Consider the following 19,841-nt stretch of genomic DNA (forward strand, 5'->3'; position numbering starts at 1 on the left):
TGGATGGATGGGTGGATGGGTGGGTGGATGGATGGATGGATGGATGGATGGGTGGGTGGAAGAATGGATGGATGGATGGATGGATGGATGGATGGATGGGTGGGTGGAAGAATGGATGGATGGATGGATCAATGCACAGGTGGGTGGATGGGTGAGTGAATGGAAGATGGACAGATGGATATCCCATAGCAGAACTGAGCTTTGGAGAATCCTGGGTCCCTAGCCAGGGCCACAACCATTCCTACCCGTCATACCTATCCCATCTCCAAATATATTCTGGTTCTCTCACTTCCCTCTGCCTCTCTCTCACCCACTCCCACCTCTTCAGCATCCCAGGTTCCTTCATGACAAATCCATGCCAGTGGCAGGGCCTCCAAGGCAACTGGGACTCAAACCTAGAGAACACTGTTCCCCTTGAGCTTCCCAGAGATGGCAGCCCCTCCTAACACCCCACCAAGCGGTATCTTCTCCCAGGCACCCCAACTGTCACGGTCTAGCCATCCCTCTTACTTTCTTCAGAGCATATATTACTAACACAAATGCTTCTGTGCCTACCTATTTTTGCATCTCTTGCACAGGAGTGCAGCACAAGGGCCAGGAGCTTGACCTTTCCTCTACTTCCGCACACCTAAGCAGGTGTTCGGACACCTGGGCTAGGACAGGTTCCTGCCCCTCATGAGCTGGCACTTCAAGTGTTTAGGTTCCACCTTGATGCCACAGAAGGGCAGGATTGGTGCAGTGCAAGACAGCAAGAGGGGTCAGACCGGGGGGCCCCATCCCAACTGTGCACTCTGGGCAACTCCTTCCCCTGAGCCGGTTTCCTCATCAGGAAGGAAGGTTGGGAGGTTTGAGGGAAAATGAAAGGTGAAAGCATTTACAATCAGAAACCACATGACACGTACGTGCACGATATTGTGAGCCGCATTTATTGTAGCATGTAGAGACCACCCACAGCCCGTGTCTTTCAGAGACCCGAGGACACCGCCCAGCCTGCACCTGGATGGGCCCATCGTGAGCCACGATGCTGGGCGCCTGCCCCACACCCTGCCCACCTGCAGCAGCTCCCAGCATTCCTGAACGGTGGAGTCCCCAGGGCCCCCATGGGGGACTGTCCCAGAGGGATCTACGGTGGCAGGGGGGCCACAGCTGGCCCCCACACCTTTTGTTCGATTAGCAGGGTTTAAGATGTTTTTTCATTAGTTGCCAACAACTAAAAAATCGGAATACTTCACATAAAAATCTAGCTTTTTGGCTTCTCCAGATTTCTCGCGTTAGACCTACCTACATTCCCGTACCTACAATACGGCAATTAGCTACAACTGAAGGACAGCCACCAATTTCAGGTGGGAATCTGTGCTTTGCCACAGTCCCCACCACATCTTATTGTCACTCAAGGCCAGTTGCCATTAGCGACTCAGACTCAATCATGCAAAATATCACAAAGCAATGTCTCTCCATATCCCATCTTCAGGAATAGTGGGAAAAATTAGAGTCGCACTGCAAAGACCTCACAACTCGAAGGCCTCCTTTATTTTTATAACCCACCTGGCCCTGAGGGCATCTAAGTTGGCGATCTGTGCACTAGCCCAAACGTCTCCTTTCATCCACAAATGCTCACTCGACACATACCCCTTTGTGCAGATCTGAGAACAGTAGCCAGACTTCCTAAATCTGAGCCAGTTTGCTCCTTGAGAAGTCTGTAAATTCCCTGAAACCCAAAGAACTAGTAAGCAGGGTGGACACACCAGGCGCAGGGCTGTACCTGGGTGGGGTTGCCCTAGGAAAGCCAGATCCAGGTAAAGCTGTGCTGGCGCGCCCTCTAGTGGCCAGGAGGCACCTCTCCAGGCCACCGGGGAGACTGAAGTAGATTCCAAGTGAGCCTAGGAGTCAACCATCAATGGCCTCCAAACCTGGATCCCCCACCGGTGCCAAGCTCAGGCTTCCAGCTTCCGCTTGCCCAAAACCTTCCTGATCTCCATCCCAACCATCAGCCACTCTCCTGGGCACGCTGGCACCCACCTTAGCCCCCAGGAGGACCGGACCCTTCCCAGGCTATGGCCTCTTCCAGGCAGGCTCCAGCCTCCCCATTCTTCACTCTCCCAGGCTTCGATCCGGGTTTGGCCCACAGCAGCCTGGCAGCATTCGCAGGGGAAAAACTTGCAGAGGTGGGGGAGGCCAATTCCCAGCCTACAGGGTCAGGCAGGCAGGGCACTTAAGTGAGCAGAACAGGCCAGGTGGGTCCCTCAGAGAGCGGGAAGCGCACGTCCCAGGAGCCAATGCCACTGAAGAGCCGCTGTGGCCAGATGGCCATTCTTCACAAGATGCTGGGGATCTGGACTTTTACGTGAAATATACCAAGTTTTAAAGGTTGGCTCAATGTATACACTATCCAGGTCAAGAAAACACGTTGGCAGGGTGGGTCCAGGCCGGGGCCCCAGGCAGACAGCACTGCTGAGGCCCTGCAGCTGACAGAACCTCTGAGATGGTGGGCGTAAGCCAGTGGTTTTCAAGGTTTTGTTTATTTGAGTAGTTTGTAGCCATCATCATGTTTGATCCTGAGAGGCAAGCGAGGGAGAGAAAATTCTTGGACCCATTTTAAAGTCTGACACATTGAGGCCGAAGGGGGCTTCTGGCAGGGTCAAGGTCCCAGCTAGTTGAGAAGACAGCTCTGAAGCTGCGTGAGGCTGTGTCCCAGGCAACAGCAGGCCCCAAGGCTGCCCTAATAGCCATGCACAGAGAAGTGTGTCCCAGCCTGGGCAGGGACATGGCAGACCCCTCCCACCCCGCCCGGCCAGTACCCTCTTAACTGTGCCATTCCTAGGCCCCTGGAGAGCCCGCCACCCGACAGCAGCTGAGATGGTGGCCCCCGGTGTACACTCATAGAGACACACCCGCCCTCCATGCACACGGCTCCAGGACAGGCAGCCTGGGCAGAGGCACACCCACACTCAAGCCCCTTATGGAGCTCAGGTCCAAGCAGAAACACCTGCAGCCTTGCCCATCACGGGTACAGTGGCAGGGGAAGGGGGGGGGTCCCTGGGTAGGCCAGGCAGGTGGCCTTGGCCAGTGTGGCAGCCTCACCAGTTGGCCTTCACTGCCTTGATGTCACTCACAAGGTTCTGGGCCAGGCAGATACCAAAGATCTGTAAGACAAAGGGAGCAAAGTGAGGGAAGGTCTGCTGGAAGGGCGGGGCTGTGGGGGGGCATGCTGTGCTGGGACAGTACCTGGAGGAGAGCGATGCCCACAAAGACCCCAGCCACAACGATCAGGTTGTCCTGCAGCCACTTCTCAAACTGGCCCACACAGCCTTTGGTGTGGATGGAGCCCTGCTGCTCCAGCTCCTGGGGACACACAGGCAAGGGGCTTGGCCCACCCCCCTCCCCCACGGGCCTCCTCTCAGTCCAGCTTGCTAAGCTCATCCCCGCCCCAGGGCCTGACATCTTGGCACATGCTGCCTGGATGGAGCTCTGCCACGGGGCCTTGGCATGACATGCTCCTTCTAGTCATCAGGGTCTCAGAAAAGATGCCCCCTCCTCCAAGAGGCCTTCCCTGACCACCCAGCCCCAATTCCATCAGCTCCCTTACTTTATTTTCTCCCAAGCTCCTGATTGAAATTGTCACATTACTGTCCATATGTGTTTATCTGTGAGCTTACTGTCTTTGTCCCCTCTACTGGAGTGGGAGCTCCTTGAGAGCAGGGGCTCTGTCTGCCTATCTCCTGAGCATGAATCCCCAGCATCTAGGGCACTTCCAGCTGTGAGCACCAGTGGGTGCCTAATAAAGAACTGAAACGAGCAAACACACACGTGTCTGTGCCCACGGGTCCACTGCCCCCATGATCGGCAGTACCAAGGCCCAGGTGCCTGGATGGCTCCTAGGACTCAGCACCCCCTCCCCCACAGAATCCCTGAGGCCTTTCAGAGGAGCTTATGGGAGGCTGCCCTTCCCTTCCCAGTGCCCCCAACTCTGTCCCCACCCCTCTCACCAGTTTGAGCCGGACATCATAGCCACACTGAGTGTTGAGGACATCTTCCTGAGAAAAAACAGGCCAGTGAGAGACTTGGTGAAGGGGCCCAAGGCGCCCAGCGCTGCAAAGGCTCTGGCTTCTCAGGGGAAGTAGATGGAGCCATGGACTCTGCCACGCCCACCACTCCTACGTGAGGCTCACTGAGGCCCACGCACCTCTTTCCCTGGCGCCAGGACACACAGCCACAAACGCCAGCCTGAGCGGCCTCCTGCTTAGGAATCCTGCCTGCCCGTGTGTTGTAAGAATGGGAAGAGGCGTGGCCCTCAGTGTCCCAGGTGAGCTGTGATGGGAGAGATGTCCCTGGGAGAAGTTTCTGCTCTAAAGAAAGCCATAAAGGGGTGAGAACCCCCACGCCCTGCCACTCCAGAATGGTGGCCCAGGGGTGTGGCAGCTGGCTCGCTACAATCAAAGAGACAGGTTCTGCTGAAGGGGTGCAGCCCCTACCCTGGCAGGCCCCACTGCTGCCCATGGACACAAAGTCCTCAGCCTAGTAGGAGGACTCCCACGTAAAATGACCTCCCCCCAGCATCCAAGGCCCCCAGAGCAGGGCCGAGCCCAGCAAGCCCTCTGGTGGATTCTCCCCAGACTTGGCCTGTGCACTGTGATGCCCCTGCCCCTCCTCACCGGGCCCCACTCACCGCAGGGTCCCTGACGCAGCAGGAGAAGGGCACCCCGCAGCGCTCCCGGCTCGGGTTCAAGTCAGTGCAGTTGAAATAGATATTGAGGTTCCAGTCATTAGGCCCTCGGGCTCCGCAGCAAGACCACTAAGGGGCGAGAGGAGAGCCCCAGATGAGCCAGGCCCACCCCAGGAGCCCCATCCAGTTTGGAGACAGGCCCAGGCTGCAGAAGACAGGGTAGGGCTGGGCTGGGAGGGGGTCTGGAGGCAGCTAGGCAGGTGGGCACCTCCTCGCCACCCCCCAACAGAAAGGCTGGACCTCATTCGAGAGCCGTCAGCGCAGCACTATGCTCCTGCCCAGGTTGGTGGGAGCAGGGGGGACTGGGGAGGGGTGCCCTGAGGAGTGGGTGTTAGGCCAAGCCCTGTGGGGAGAGGCACCACTGAAGCCCGTGTCTGTGCCAAGTCTCCCCACACTTGCCCCAGAGATTTTATGAAGACCTTCTCTCGTCCTCTCTGCAGGGACAGGAGCAACCCTGCCACCCTCACAGCAATCACATCACACTTCTTCGATGTTGCTGGCAGCACCCATATCCCCATCACCCCACCCAGCACATCCAGCGCTGCCGCCCTAGACGCCGCCCTGAAGCAAGCTCGTGAACTGCAGCACACGGGAACACAGGTCTTAACCCACGTGACACGGAAAGCTGGCCCTCAAGGGACCAGCTGAGCGCAGACACGGGGGGCCCCCCCCGTGGGCCAAGGGGGCGGGGCATGGCCATGTGGCTCTGTGTGCATGGGTCCCAGCGAACAGCCTGCCTCTGCCGTCCTCCTCTCGCTCTGCTCAGCACTGCTGCGCCTGCGGGAAACATCTGCCCCTCCTTCCACAGCCCCGCTCCTTCTCCAAGGCCTTCCTCTTCTCCACCCTTCCCCATTTCAGCTCGTAGCACAATTTATTATTTTTTATAGACACACACGCACATACAGTTGTCCATTTTCCATATCATCTGTCTCTGCCCCCAGACTGCCATCCCCTAAAGGACAGGCCCCAGCTTTTGTCACCACCGAACAAACTCCCAGGAACTGGCCCAGGGCCTGGCACACAATAAGTCTGCACCAATCTGTTTTGAATGAACAAATCAATCACATCCTAACTGCCTGGCTATATGTCCGCTTCTGCCCTGAGTCGAGACCTCCTCAAAGCAGGTACCAGCTCTGGTTCATCTCTGGATCCCGCAACAGACTCGGGGTGGGTGGCGCTGAAGACGTGGGACCGTGGAGGTGGGTGTGAGCGGAGAAGGTGAGGCGGGAGGTGTCTGGGAGCTCCTGAACTGTTCACTGACTGCTTCTTCACATGGCTTAGGTAGGGGAGGATTTAAGAGCAGAGCTTCTGTAGAGGGGGAGGTCTCAAATTCAAATATGTTCAGAGGCCAAACAGACAACATAAATGAGAGAAGAGGGCCGACAAGTATAATAAAATACAGAGCGGCACAGACGATGGCAAACGGAGAGCTCCTATACCAGCAAAGGGGATAGCAGCAATGTAACCCCAGCTAATACTATGGGTCCAGAGTTTCTTAGAAGGGGAAATCTGTATTTTTATATCAAATTTTCTCTTTTAAGTGTTGTAAACCCTGGCCTAGGAGCTGCCAGGTTGGAGCCTCTGGCCTCTGTTCCCCAACACTGTGTCCCTGCAGAACTAGGCACAGTGGGGACCTACAGGGATCACAGAAGCTGGCTTCGCCTCAGACAGGGGGCCTTCTGGCTCTTTTCCCTGGGGCGTGGGCAGGGGAACGGTCCCAGAACACACGGAACTTGCTCTCTCACACATCTGCCCAGCGACCGCCTCATGCAGGTGGCCCGGGCCGGCACGGGACTCACATATTCCTGAGCAAAGTCAATGAGGTTCTGGAGGTCAATGTCGTCCCGATAGGCCTTGACATTGTTGTTGATGAAGAAATTGAGCTGGTCTCGAATCCAGTCCTTGAATACGAAGGCTAGGATCCCTGTTGCTAGCTCCAGGAAGAAGATGAGGCCGAGGAACACTGAGAACTGGGGTGGGGGCACACAGATGGTGGGCGTCAGAGATGCAGGGCCTGGGGATGCCACGGGGCAGCGCTCCCCCCCCCCACCCCCACCCCAAGATAGCCAAGAGTCCCCACCTTCTCTCCTATTAGTATTGTTTGATGACGGTGAAGGACAGCGCGGTTCTTACCTACCCATCCGTTCCGCTTCCCCTGGTAACCACCCTGTTTTCTTTGAGAAACCACCCTCCACATACGTGTTCAGCTCCTGCGGCTTAGGCAGAACCATCTCCACCTCCTTTCCCATTCCTGATAGAGGACTGGGCCTGCAGGCGGGAGCCCACCAATCAGAGCGCTACCTCTCCCGGGGCCACAGGGATTGGTCCAGAGACAGCCAATCTGAACCAAGGAGATGCAATTAAAGGACAGGCCCACTGGTTGGGCAGAGAGAGCCTTGGCCTCCTAGGAGTTCCCGGAGGGGCAGTATGAAGCTAGCCCCCACCCGTTCGTGGGCATCCTTCCACCCCAGGGGGAATGGAGCCAACTGGAAGGACAGACTCGAGAAACAGAGACCAGGCCAAGTGACACTGTGGTGGCCCCTAGATTGAAATGTGCTGGCACCCAGCATACCCCTGGGCTTTCCTTAGTGAGCCCATAAATACTCTTTTATGCTTGGGCCACTGGGTTTCAGTCACAACAGAAAGGATCCTATAAATATAGATAATACAATTCTGATGACTATTGTTACAATAACACGATAATAAAACCACCCATTATTAAGTACCAACTATATGCAAGAAGTCAGTGGGAGGAGGTTGGGGTCCCCAGTGGATCTAGGTGGGGGTGCACTCACAAACTTGAGCAGGAAGGTGTTCTCCCGGAGGGCCCCGATGCAGCCGGCAAAGCCCAGCACCGACATGATGCCTCCAACCACTACAAAGAGCCACACGGGGTCGAGGCCTCCCAGATCTGTGAGCGCCGAGATATTGGAGAGAACGCCCTATGCCAGGGGAGCAGAGGCAAGTGGTCGGGCTGATCCTCCCACCACCTCAACCTACGGCAGCCCCACACCAGACTCCACCACCTTACCTTCTCACCCCAGGCCCAGAGGCCAATGGCCAGGAACAGGGCTCCCAGCACCTGCAGAAGCAGCAGCAAAGAGCTAAAGGTTGGAGTGTCAGCATCCTTCCCCACCCCCAGGAGAGCCCCTCCCCCTCTAGCAGTCAGGGTCTCTGGAAAGTGGGGGGTGGGGGTGGGGAATGGACTATAAATGGGGTCCAGGGTCCTTTCTACCTCCCCCAGAACACATTTCAGTTCTTCTCCCCCACAAAACACAGCCTGGAGGATTGAACCCACCCTAGCCCTTCCCGGAACTCAGTACTGCAGCAGAGGGTGGCTGGGACATCCCTGCCAAGCAGAACCAACAGCACTGTCCTGAGCCTCTCCTCCCACCAAGCCTGTTCTCGGTTCTGGGCTCCTAGCCTCCTTTCTGCCTCCTCCCAATCTGGCCATCCTGGTGCCCTGCAACTCTGTGATGGCCGCCCCACTCTGTTCTGTTTTCAAAGCTCACAAGCAAAGACCCCTGAATAACAAGGAATCCTGACGTAAGCGGGATCCAGTTGAGCGACCCCCATCTGGGCCGGTAGCTCTGCCCTTGAAAACAGCTGGCCACAGTTCTGCCTGGACCTTCTTTTTTTTTTTTTTTTTTCTGCCTGGACCTTCTAAGCACCACCCACCATCCTGCCTCAATTCCTTACTGGGAAGAGTCCTGATGTCCAGGCCATATGGCTGAGCCTGGGCAGGTCCCCGGATATCCAGTCTCACACGGAGAGTGCCCCTCGTGCCCCAGCAGAAGGCCATGACCCCACCTCTTCACACCTTCCCCACCCACCTGTTTTCACAGGCTCCTTCCCTTCCCCCCACCAATTCCAGTCCATTCCACCACAACCACCCACTTTTAACGCCTTCCTCTCTCTGACTCCAGGCTCCTCCCACTGCAGTAGTCTTCTCTAAAAATCTCTTCCCCTCCCTCCCCCCACACTAGATCTGGGATGTGAAAGCAAACATCACTTCTGCTTCATCCCACTTGACCCACCCATGGCCTTTAGACAGGCAACTGACCACTACTTTCTCCTTTCTGAACCCCTCCGTGGTCAACTCAACACCATTCCTCCCTCCACCCTTTCTCAGCCTCCCTCCCAGGATGCACTGCTTCACCTCCCTACGCACATGGCCACCAACCCCACCACGTTCCACCTTCAGCCTTCTGCCCTTCTTCCTCCTCCATATTCATTTCCACACCACCAGACACTGGCATCTCCCGGACCTCCCCCCCAACCTCTCCCTGGCGCCAAGCGGCTAGGTCCACTTGCCTGCTGCAAAAACCTCCATGTCCCAGGCTCAGTTCCATGCACTGGGAATACATCAGCAAATAGGACAAATGAGCTCTCTGCCCTCAAGGAGTTTACACTCCAGTGGGGGAAATCCATAGTGAGCAAACAAAGTAATTTCAGATACCAACAGATCATTTAAAGAAAAGCAAACAGAGTGATGCGGTGGGGAGTGACTGGGGGTGGTGGAGGCATGCTTTTGTTAGGGAAAATGGGGACATTTTAGCTGAGCTCTGAATGATGAAAAAGTGTATGGAGGAGAAGAAAATTTCAGGTGGAGGGACTGGCAGAAGCCCAGAGGTAAGATCCAGTATGGTGGTGCAAGGGACAGACTGAAGGGCAGAAGGGCCAGACCCCAGAGGGTGCTGGAGACCACTGGAGGAGTCTGGACTGCATTAATCGCTGGAAGGTCTCAGCAGTGTAACACCAGGGTCCACTTTCCATTAAAACAAACAAAAATCTCTGGGCCTGTTTGATAGGCACCTCCCTCTGGCCACCTGGACCCAAACCTGAAACCTCGTGGCCCCCCTAAGTGGCGGGGTCCTGTCAATTCAGCCTCATAACTTCCCCTGGAGCCTTCCTCACTTCCCAGTCCGCACCCCCCATTTTTGCCCCAGCCCTCCTCCCTGGTCTCCTAACTTCCAAGCCCTCTGCCCCTCACCCACCCTCCCCGCAAAGGCAGACAGATCTGCCTCCAATACAAAAGCCAAAACAGACCCACCACCCAGCACTGAAACCCTCACTGCTTCACAGCGCTCTCAACATAAAACTCCCAACACTGTCCCAGCCTGGGGCCTTTCCTGCTCTGGCTCCCCAGCCCCACTCCCATGCAAAAGTGGGCATGCCTGGAACAATCCTGAGTTTCTCTTGCCTGTCCCCCTTGAGGGGGGTTCATCCAGCGATTCACTCTACTCAGTGCTCTGCCTCACCCCCACCCACTGCCCACTGGTATGTACCTTGACTCTGCACTTAACTGGCCTTGTGACTCTAGATTAAATGACTTGACTTCTCTGTGCCTATTCCCTCATCCATAAAATGTAGATAATAAATAACAAAGTAGCTGTGCGAATACAAGTTAGAATTCATTTAATCTGCCTAACAACCCTGAGGGGTGGGCTTTATCATCACCCCTCCCAGGAAAGGAGGCCAAGGCCCAGAGAGAAGTCTCAAAGCTAGGCTTGCTACACCCAGGCCTCCAGACATCCCCACCAGTACTCTCTGCACACTGCCCACACCCTTGAGAGCTGCCTGTTGCTGGAGCCAAAAGGCCCACCACATACAGGTGACTTCATGGTTAGCACATGGGTAGAGGGCAGTGCCAGAGTCTTGTTGAACAAACTGAATGGGCCTGGTATTTTGACTGAAGGCAGCAGGAACAGAGACTGCAGAGGCAGCAAGTAGCCTTAGAAAGATGGGATGGGGGAGGGAGAAGGGAAAGATGACTTGGCAGGGCCCAGGGGCACATGCCACCCTGGGAGGGGCACTAGCAGCTCCCTTCTCTGGCAGGGGCAGCACCGCCCTGAAGCCTCGGTTTTGTCAGCTGTGGAATGTTGAATTCTGTTATCCCAGGGCCAGCTCACGACGTCTCCTCTCCCCAGCAGAGAACTAGAGCTATTGGCCCTCCCAGCCCGCAAGCTCTCAGTAAGGAGCAGGTTGACCTACCCTCCTTGCAGGAGCTTAAGGCTAGGCAAGGGGTTCCGGCCCTTCCCTTCACGGAGACACTCCTCCCTGTGGACTAAACCAGGGGCGGAGCTCAGCGCACACCCCACACTCCAGGGTAGCAAAGGAGCTGGACGGGAGATAGGTCCCTGGGACCTTCAGGGAAACACCTCCCCTTTCTCCACCCGGGCTTGGAAAGATACAGGGAGACTCCACCTCCATAACCTAACCCCGCGGCGCCTGGGGCCCGCCTCCAGCAATCCGGGCCTCCGCGTAGTTCCCCGGAGTGGTCCTCGGAGTGGGTATGGAGGTGAGAGTGGGAAGAAGGGGGGGGGGAGGTGACGGTCCCAAGCCCTTAAGGCAGGGAGTGGTTCCCCCCCACCCACCAAGTAGGGGACTGAACCTCCTTCTCCCGACACCCCCAGCACGGGGCCCGGAACCCACCCCGCTCTCACCCAGAAGACAATGTTGAAGCCAAACAGGAAGTATTTCCCGCAGCAGCCGACTTCGGGTTCCTGGAAGTGCTGGTGTTTGCCCGGCATGGTGAGCAGCCACCCGCCCGCCCGGGAACCGGAGCCGGGGCTGGGCTCGGCCCTCCACCGGCCGCCCTGGGCTAGAGCCGCCCGGGGCCTAGCCCGGCGGCTGCGGCTTCATGGCCGCGGCCACACAGAGCGCCGGTCGGGCCCCGCCCGCCCCCCAGGGACCGCCCCCGGCGACCCGACCGCCCAGCTACCCGCCCGCGCAGTCCCGTCGGAGCCCCGCCGCCTTTAGGCCTGACTCCGCCCCTGCCCTACTCTGTCCCTTCGGAGCCCCGCCTCTAGGCCTGAGTCTAGGTCCTCCGGGCCCCGCCCCCATGCAGGCCCCGCCCCCGACCCGGAGCCCCGCCTCTAGGCCTGACTCCGCCCCGAGCGCCGGCAGCCACTTACATCTCCCCAGGGTCCTGCGGACCCGCCTGAGAAGCCTGATGATGGCACCGCAAGTCGCGGGCACGAAGCACCCCCAGTTACTCCTACCCTACAAGGCTCGGTAGCAGCGCCGCCCCAGGCCCCAGCCTTGCTGTCGGAGCCCAGTCCTGGAGAGGAGTAACTGCTGATCTGATGAGCAGATGGGGACGGCGATAGGGATGGTGTTTTTAACACAAGTGCAGGCAGCTTTATTACAGTGTAGTCGAATCAGATGCGCTTTTCACTCAACGGAAATTCATCTCTACCTAGACTGGCTCAGATTCAGGCCAGATGACAGCTGGGTCTTGTGAGGGACGCGCCTCCTGCTCCCTGACACTGCGGCGTTGCCAGGGGCATATACCCGACCCCCTGGCTCTAAGCCCTCTGACGTGGAAACCTGTCCCCTTCCGTCTTACCCCTCTCACCGTACTAGCTTGGGCCTGATTGGGCCCTGAGGGGGGTCTCACATGAGCCCCCTCAAGGCCGGACCGGAGATTAAGGTTTGGGGGGGCTCAAATTTTACTCAATTTTAGAACTCTCAAAAATAATTCTAATTTTGTTCAAAAGTGTTTATTTAGAACAGGAACAGAAAAAGGCTTAAACTTCATCACCTTTCAGTTAATCCACCTCAAGCAGAACCATGAGGAGACCTATGGGCCGCTGTCCTCCACTCCTGGGCCAGGACCTTATCTATCTACCCACCTCCACTGCAGCCTGACCTGAGCAAGGCCCACACACCCCTGGCCACAGCTGAGGAAAGGGCAAGAGGACACACCTGCCTCTCTGTGAGATAATAGGGTTCTGCCCCTAAGCCTCCAGCCCTTGTGATGTACAGCCCCACTCCAGGGACCCACCCACATCTGGTTGAGGGAGGGTACAAGATACAGGGTAGGTCCAAGTAGAGTGATCACAAAGAGGAGAGCCCATCCCCCACCCCGTCCTTGAGCCCCAGCTCTCAGTGTCAGTGGCCTTGACAGAAGAGTTACCCTCAGGCCACCCGGCCCCCTGTCCCAGGGGTGCGCAGAGTAAGTGCTGGACTGTAGGATTCTCTTATCATTTCCACCTTCAGTTGAGCTCTGCTTCCGCCCTTCCCCCCTTCTCCCGTGACTCACCCCAGCCCACCCTCAGATGAAACAAAGACACTCAGGGCTTTCCTCCACATTTCCTGGGTCCTCAGGCTGCCTCCCTGACCACAGAGCTGTCCCTAGGCTTGAGCCCCAACTCAGGCCTAAGGACATGTTCATCTTCACTCCAGGACATGGGAGAACCCCATTCTGTACCCACCAGTTCTGCCCAGCATCAGCACTGTAGTCCAGCACCCCCTTACACACACACACACACACACACACACACAGCAGGGAGAGGCTCAGGGGCAGTTGAATGGAGAGTGGTGCCAAAGTCTCATCACACCACAAACTTATTCTTGGCTAGGGAGTTGCTCTTGGTGGCCGTGTCTGCATGGGCCTGGTACCCAATGACGATCTTTGTGGAGAGGCCCAGGCGCTCTTTGTAGACCTGCCTGGAGGATGAATAGGAGAGGAAAGGAGATAATCACCTGCAGGTCCTGGAGATAACCTGGGACCCTGGGTCCTTTGCCCAGAGCTCCTACCCTGGTTCCAGCCACCATCACTCTTTGTGGGTCTTACCTATGTGGAAACCCAAAATAGGACTCTTTAATGCAAAAGAAGAGACCTGCTAGAAATAGCTTGAAATCTGGATTCTAAACCCTCATACAGGTGGGTAAGGAAGAAGGGGGAGAGGACATGGAAAGTTCCAGATGTCTCCCTCACAGGCCAAGCCACCACCTGCCACACACACTCACCTTGTCCCCTGGAACAGACCCTGTGCCAGAGCTACCCCTCACCCGATGTGCAGCACGCCCGCCTGGTTCTCTGCCTCCCTCGTCCACACGGCGATCTTGTCCCCCTTGGTTCGGATGTTGATGACAGCCCCACACACCTCCCGGCTGTGCTCCTCAAAGCTCTCCCCGATCAGGCACAGCAGCTGGGGCCAAAAAGGGAGGATGGGGAGACCTCTACCTGAGTCACAGGGAGTGCTCCCACTATCCTGGAGACCACTGACACCACACCAGCCCAGCCTCTTCTAGTGGGGGGCCCTCCCCTCCCCCCCCCCCACCCCTCCACACTCACCGTCTCCAGCCACAGGCGGTCCAGCTCGCTGTGGCGCTGCTGCTTGGCGAGACTGACCAGCCAGCGGCCACCCCTCTTATTCCTGCTATCTTCCCACATGGGCTCAATGCCATCCTAAGAGGTGGAATGACAAATCAACTGCCTCCCTTTGTTCAAAGGGAAGTGGGTGCCCAGCCAGCTTCCCAGGCCCTGCTCTGGCCCTGAACTAAGCCTCCATAGCCCAGGGTCCCTCTTGCCTCCATCCCCTCTGAACAAGCAAGTTCCACCACCAGCCATTCAGCCCCCCAGACCCTCCCATGAGCTCCCCCAAGCCCCTGATCCTCAACATTTGTCACCTTTTGTAGCCTTATAGATGTACAATTATGTTTGTCTCCTTTACTGAATTGAGTTCCTTGAGGCAAGAGTTCAAGCCGGGGCGGGGGGGGGGGTGATTATTAAGGAAGCCTCTGGGGCAACCATAGTGTGTACACCCCAGGCTGGACATAAATCACCTGGGGCAGTCTTTAAACACAGATGGTAGGGCCCCACCGTATACACCTGGTGGGTCAGTACCTCCAGAGATGAACAGGGATGAGGGCCTGGACATTGATGCGGAATGTCCCTAGTTAAGGAGTCGGGCCAGGAACCTGGGCTTCTTCCGAGTTCCCCCTTCTCCCCCCTCCCCTTCCAGACTCTTAAAGGTCCTACAAGATACAGCTCCAGTCTGACACTGTCCAAGCTTCTGTGTAGCATTTCCTCAGGTTGGAAGTCACATCTCGGCTCTGAGGAAGGCTGTCTGTGGCAACACCCCCCCCAAACTCTCCATGAGGGAGGAACGCAGCAGAAGCTGAGGAGGCTCAGCCCTCTTGTGGCCTGAGTTGGGGAGTGGGGGGAGGCAGAGCTTACCTTGAAGAGGGCGTAGTCACAGCCGGAAGAGAGCTTACTGGCCAGTTGGATGTGACTGTACATCCTGGAGAGAGCCCCCCCACCCCAACCCAGGCTGTTAAGTCCAGACTTTTTACAGCCTGGTTCCAACTTGCCTCGTCCCCCCAACTTCTTACCAGACTCCACGGTTTTCCACCCACCCTTCAGGCCTCCAAGACATTGTTCACACTCACCCTCTCACCCCCTGCCTGGAATTCCATCCCTACTTAACCAAAACCTCAAATCTCACCTTCTCCCTGGAGCCTTCCCTGACCATCCAAACCCCCCGGGAGGCTTTTAGAGTCCCAGTGCTGGGGAGGGAGGGTCCAGGCGCCCCTCCAGCTGAGGTTTGCACAGTCCCCAGGGGGATTCAGAGCCCCCTCTGCCATCAAGACCGGCCCTGCTGCCCCCTCTTTCTCTTCCTTTTTCTCCTCCTTCTCTCCCAACTTACGGATTCCACCCTCGGCATCTCTGGCCTAACCAAAGAAAGGAATCGGGGTGAGCAGCAAACCCCTAGGGTTTGTGGTGCACCTTTCAGATCCCTTCCCTTGATCACCCATGGACATGATCAGGCAGCCTAATCCTTCTTTTGTGGCAGAGACAAGCTCAGAGAGGGAAAAGAACTTGCCCAGGACCACAAAGCCTTGGAGCAGCAGAGTCAGGGACAACTCCTCGTTTCTCCCACTTCCCAGGTACTTTACTGAAGCCCCAGGAAAGTTTTAGGGGGGCCCATATACCAGCCCCAAGGATCCCCACCCCCAAGCAGAACCCACCAAGCCCCAGCCCTCAGCAAATGCTGAGAGGTCCCAGGGAGAGCGGGGTGAGCTGGGTAGGAAACAACTCCTTGGAGGGGTGGGGCCTGGGAAGGATCCCCAGCTCAGAACTCCCTGGCTCTGGCCTCGTCTGCGAGGAGCAGACACTCACGCCCAGAAGTCCTCCACAGTGTCAAACTTGGTGACAAGATGCAGGTTGTCCTGCCAGGCGCGGCTGCGGTCATTCTTGAAAAACCACAGAGCCCACCTGGGGGGAGGGGAGGCCAGGAGGAAGTGAGAACCCTCCCAGGCCCATCACCAGCAGCACCTGTGCTGGGGGGAAGTCATGCCCCTTCAGGGACAAATGAGGAGATAGGATTTGGGCACAGCACCCCCCCCCCCCCCCCCCCCCCCCCCCCAGGGTGACTGGAGTCAGTTTTCCTGAAAGGCTGGGGCAGGATGAGGGAATCTAACCCAGAATCTCAGTTGGGTTAAGGCCAGAAGGGCCAACAGGGCCCAAGTCTTATGCCAGTTCTGACCTTTCTTGGATGAAGAACTGGGGCCAAGAGAGGAAGGTCTGGTGCAAGCCCACAAAACCTGCCTTACCTGTTCAGCAGTGGGTGTAACTCCAACTTCACCCCCTGGGGGCCCCCCTCCTGGGCCTTCCTCCTCTGGGACAGCAGGGCCCCAGGGGGATTCAGAGCCCCCTCTGCCATCAAGACCGGCCCTGCTGCCCCCTCTTTCTCTTCCTTTTTCTCCTCCTTCTCCCCCGACTTTCGAATTCCACCCTCGGCATCTCTGGCCTAACCAAAGAAAGGAATCGGGGTGAGCAGCAAGCCCCAGCCCAGCCGCCCCACCAGCCCTGTCCCTTGCTGCATGAGGAGCAGGGAGATGGACTTACAGGACTAAAAGTAGCCATGCAGCAGCTTGGGCTTCATCCCAGTTGGCCCCCAGCTGCCGGCTTTTAACCCACCAGCGCTACCCCACCCCCAGAGCACGGGATAGGGAGGAGCCAGCGTGGTGTGGCGGGAGCTCAGAGGGAAAGGGCTTGCGCTATGCATTCCAGCAGCAAGCATTTAGTGAGCACCTTCTGCATGCAGGCAGGTGGGAGGGGGAACAGGTGTGACCAGACAAGCCCAGCCACCACCCACATGGTGCTGGCCATGTGCCGGCTGGGTCACACGAAGGTAAGGGTCAACACTGGGGATGTGTCCTTAGTGCAATCACGTCCCGTGGAGGATGGGCCTAGAATTTAAAGTGGGACCATCCCAGAGAGGGCAGAAGCAGCAACTCTGACATAGCCAGCGTCCATGGCCAGGTCAGAGACCTTAGTCGTGCATTGGAGTGTCTCTGTGTTTGTCTCTGCTGCCATTCACCACCCCCATTGGGCTACCAATGTCATCTGACCAGCATCTGGAAGCTTCTGAATTTTTTAAAGTACATAATCATTTAGAAACAGGGAGATTATGTATTAAAAATCCACATTTTTGGTTACTCTTGAAAATTTGGGAAGGTCTCACAAGAGCGGGGCCTCCACCTCACTGTGGCTGAGGCCGCCCTTTGGAAGGACAAATGAGGTGCCGTAGGGCCCCGCTGGGCCACTGCATTCCTGCTTCCTGCTGCCGGGCTCACCTGAGTGTTCTCCACCCTGCAGTGATGGGGGTACGCTGGGGGGAGACCGTGCAGCGGTCTTATAGCCTGGCTTCAAAGCCTCCCTGCCCTGACCTCAGCCAAGTACCTGAACCTCCAAGTCTCCATTTCCTTGCCTGTAAAATGGGAATGTTAATGATATACAGCTCAGAAGCTTATTGTACTAAGTATAAAATACATAAGCCCATAAAACAGGGCCTGGTGTGGTGGTCAGTACAAATCAGCTGAGGGCTACCCCAGTGTGCTGGAGGGAGGGGGAAGGGAGGGAGGGAGAGGGGAGCGATGGGGAAGGGGAGGAGGAGGGAAAAGCTCTGGTTCTGGCTACCCTTCCCCGGCCTTCTCAACAGCACCCTTATCTACTGGGGCTGAGGCCCCCCCAAACTTCTCACCCTCCTCTTGGCCACTTCTAGGGTCTGAGATCTATAAAGGGACTAGTCTCCTCCCCCCACACCCAGGGAAGCCCTTGACCACATGGAGGCTGACAGTCAATATCTGTCCAACCCACATGCCCGAAGCTCCAGGTACATGCCCGGCATGGGGCTAGGTGCTGGGAGGCAGGGAGGGGCCAAAAGTGAGCAGCCTCTGTGCTCTGCTCTCTCAGGGGGAGCCAAACAGCAGGTACTCTTACAAACACCTGTGTAGTCACAAATTCAGACCTCTGAAGGAAAGGAGTTCGCAGATGGGAAAAGATAAAGTCCATGACCTGAACTGGGGGCTTTAGGGTGGCAGTTCTCAAACGCATGGATCAGAATCACCTGCAGGCCTTGTTAAACAGGCTGCTGGGCCCTGCCCCCAGAATCTGATTCTTTAGCTCTGGGCTTGGGCCTGAAAATTGGCATTTCTAACAAGCTCCCTGAGGATGCTGGTCAAGAACCCCATTTCAAGAACCACTAACTTAGAGGCAGTTCATGGATGAGGTGATGTTTGAGCTGATACCTAAAGCATGAACAAGAGTTAACTAGGTGGGTGGAGAAGGGCATCTCAGGGACTGGGAGCAGCATGTGCAAAGGCCCAGGGGCAAAGGGAACATGGAACACTGAAGGAAAAAAAGAAAGACCAGTGTGGCTCATGCCCAAAGGAGGAAAGGATAGTAGGTCTTGATCTTAGGAAAATGGAGAACCACTGAGTGCTTCAAGTGGATACAGATGGGCTGGGGAGGTAATCAGAGATGCTTTCCAGCAGGTTCTTTGGGCTGCTGTGCAGGAAACAGACTCTGTGGTAGTAAGAGTGCGTGGGATGAGATCTATTAAGTTGCTAATGTAGTTGTCCAGGTGACAGATCTCCTGACAGGGAAGATGGAGAGAACATGATGGATTTCAGAAGTGTTTAGAAGGAAGACTCCCTGGCGTTTGGTGATGGATAGGCTCTGGAGAGGTGGGGCACAATGTCCCAACTACCTGTTCCTACATAACAAACCACCCCAAACTTAGTGGCTTAAAACAGCAACAATCCTCTATTTTGCTCACAGATCTACAATTCAGATTGTGCTCAGTAGGGACAGCTCGCCTCTGCTCCAAAGTGCTGTCAGCTGGAGTGGCTTACCTCGGACGCCGAGGGCTAGAGTCATCTGCTCACTCACAGCCGGCTGTCGGCTGGAACCTCAGCTGGGAGTGTTGGCTGGGACAGCTCTGTGTACCTCTCCATGTGGCCGCTTGGCTTCCTCACAGCATGGTGGCTAGGTTCCCAGAAGCGGCATCCCAAGAGACGGGAAGCAGAAGCTGCCAGTTTCTTAAGGCCTGGGCCCAAAACCTGGCACAGCATCGTGTCCGCTGTATTCTATTAGTGTCCCAGGGCCCACATTCAAAGACAGGGACATAATCCCACCTCCTGATTGGAAGAGTGTCAAAGAATTTTGGACAGAGGAAGCACTGGAGGAGGGCCAGGCTTGAGGAGAGATCATTAATCTATCTTTGATGGAAAGAAAGGGAGAAAGGACCCTCCCCAAGTGCCAGGCATGGTCTTAGCTGCCTTAGAGTCCTGGCCCAGAGCCTGGCATGGAATGCCCCTGCTAGCCACAGTACCCCTTTCCACCTTCTTCCACATCTTCCAGCATGGGACAGCCTGTGGACTCTGGAGTTAGGTCACTAAGGAAAGACCCGAAAAGCAAACCCCCTGGCCCTATGGGGTGCTGGTCCCTACTCAAAGCCCTCCCAAGTCTATCTGTGGAGAACTTCTGCACAGTGGGCTCCTGCACCCCAATCCTACCATACTGTTCCTAAAATATCTTGAATCTGCCCATTCCTCTTACTCCCCACTGCCTCCACTCAAGGCAAGCCCTGCCGTCTCTGGCCTGGGTCACTGCCCAAGTCTCTCCTAACATTCTCCTTGCTTCTACTTCCGCCTCCTTACAGAATATTCTCCACTTGCCTCAGAGGGCTCATTTAAAATATTAATCTGATCACTTAAGTCCTCTGTTTAAAACCCTCCAGGACACCGAGGATGTGACCCAAAGGCCAGGTTCTGGGCCTGCAGGTTTCTGCATGATCCAGCCTCGCAGTGCCCCAAGCACACTGATCCTCCAACAGGCCAGATTGGCTCCTGCCTCAGGGCCTTTGCACTTGCCATTTCCTCTCCAACTCTTTGTGTGACTGACTTCTTGTCCTTCAGGGCTGGGCTCAAATGTTGTCTTCTCAAAGAGGGCCTCCCTGACCATCTTATCTAAAGCTGACCACTCTCCATAGCATAACTTACAGAGTTGTCAAATCACTTATATTTCTGAAATGAATGA

General features: G+C 56.4%; 2 protein-coding genes across 4 annotated transcripts; both read right to left on the reverse strand.

Moving 5' to 3' along the window:
* Positions 1 to 910: 910 nt before the first annotated feature.
* On the reverse strand, positions 911 to 11,433 carry TSPAN17 (tetraspanin 17). 3 transcript variants are annotated; one of them, XM_021698656.1, is made up of 9 exons: positions 11,170 to 11,433; positions 7,755 to 7,805; positions 7,519 to 7,665; positions 6,523 to 6,693; positions 4,667 to 4,792; positions 3,987 to 4,034; positions 3,226 to 3,342; positions 3,082 to 3,143; positions 911 to 2,555 (listed from the first exon to the last, which is right to left on the reverse strand). In XM_021698656.1, the coding sequence occupies exons 1-9, from the start codon at positions 11,254 to 11,256 to the stop codon at positions 2,519 to 2,521; spliced, it is 846 nt and encodes a 281-aa protein (XP_021554331.1). In that variant the 5' UTR covers positions 11,257 to 11,433; the 3' UTR covers positions 911 to 2,518. The 3 variants fall into 3 exon arrangements, with proteins under 3 accessions (XP_021554331.1, XP_021554337.1, XP_021554345.1); XM_021698662.1 differs by lacking the exon at positions 3,226 to 3,342; XM_021698670.1 differs by lacking the exon at positions 911 to 2,555 and having other exon boundaries at positions 3,987 to 4,030.
* A 1,629-nt stretch (positions 11,434 to 13,062) lies between these two features.
* EIF4E1B (eukaryotic translation initiation factor 4E family member 1B) lies at positions 13,063 to 17,649 on the reverse strand. Its single transcript, XM_021695727.1, has 8 exons — positions 17,619 to 17,649; positions 17,096 to 17,130; positions 16,070 to 16,266; positions 15,636 to 15,731; positions 14,694 to 14,757; positions 13,809 to 13,922; positions 13,523 to 13,662; positions 13,063 to 13,177 (listed from the first exon to the last, which is right to left on the reverse strand). Exons 1-8 carry the CDS (start codon positions 17,647 to 17,649, stop codon positions 13,063 to 13,065), a joined length of 792 nt encoding a protein of 263 aa, XP_021551402.1.
* Positions 17,650 to 19,841: the final 2,192 nt, after the last annotated feature.

This window comes from Neomonachus schauinslandi, chromosome 7, assembly GCF_002201575.2.
Source record: "Neomonachus schauinslandi chromosome 7, ASM220157v2, whole genome shotgun sequence".
Classification (NCBI taxonomy): domain Eukaryota; kingdom Metazoa; phylum Chordata; class Mammalia; order Carnivora; family Phocidae; genus Neomonachus; species Neomonachus schauinslandi.

What these genes read in the sequence shown, in the direction of transcription:
- EIF4E1B (XM_021695727.1), bottom strand. Translation starts at nt 17,649, where the DNA reads ATGCCGGGCATGTACCTGGAGCTTCGGGCAT. An exon ending in ACCGCCTGTGGCTGGAGACG is followed by an intron (nt 13,663 to 13,808) that starts GTGAGTGTGGAG and finishes TTTTGGCCCCAG; the next exon opens with CTGCTGTGCCTGATCGGGGA. An exon ending in GCGGGCGTGCTGCACATCGG is followed by an intron (nt 13,178 to 13,522) that starts GTGAGGGGTAGC and finishes TTCATCCTCCAG; the next exon opens with GCAGGTCTACAAAGAGCGCC.
- TSPAN17 (XM_021698656.1), bottom strand. Translation starts at nt 11,256, where the DNA reads ATGCCGGGCAAACACCAGCACTTCCAGGAACCCGAAGTCGGCTGCTGC. An exon ending in ATGATGTCCGGCTCAAACTG is followed by an intron (nt 3,343 to 3,986) that starts GTGAGAGGGGTG and finishes GTGTGTCCCCAG; the next exon opens with GAGCTGGAGCAGCAGGGCTC. An exon ending in TGGGCATCGCTCTCCTCCAG is followed by an intron (nt 3,144 to 3,225) that starts GTACTGTCCCAG and finishes TTTGTCTTACAG; the next exon opens with ATCTTTGGTATCTGCCTGGC.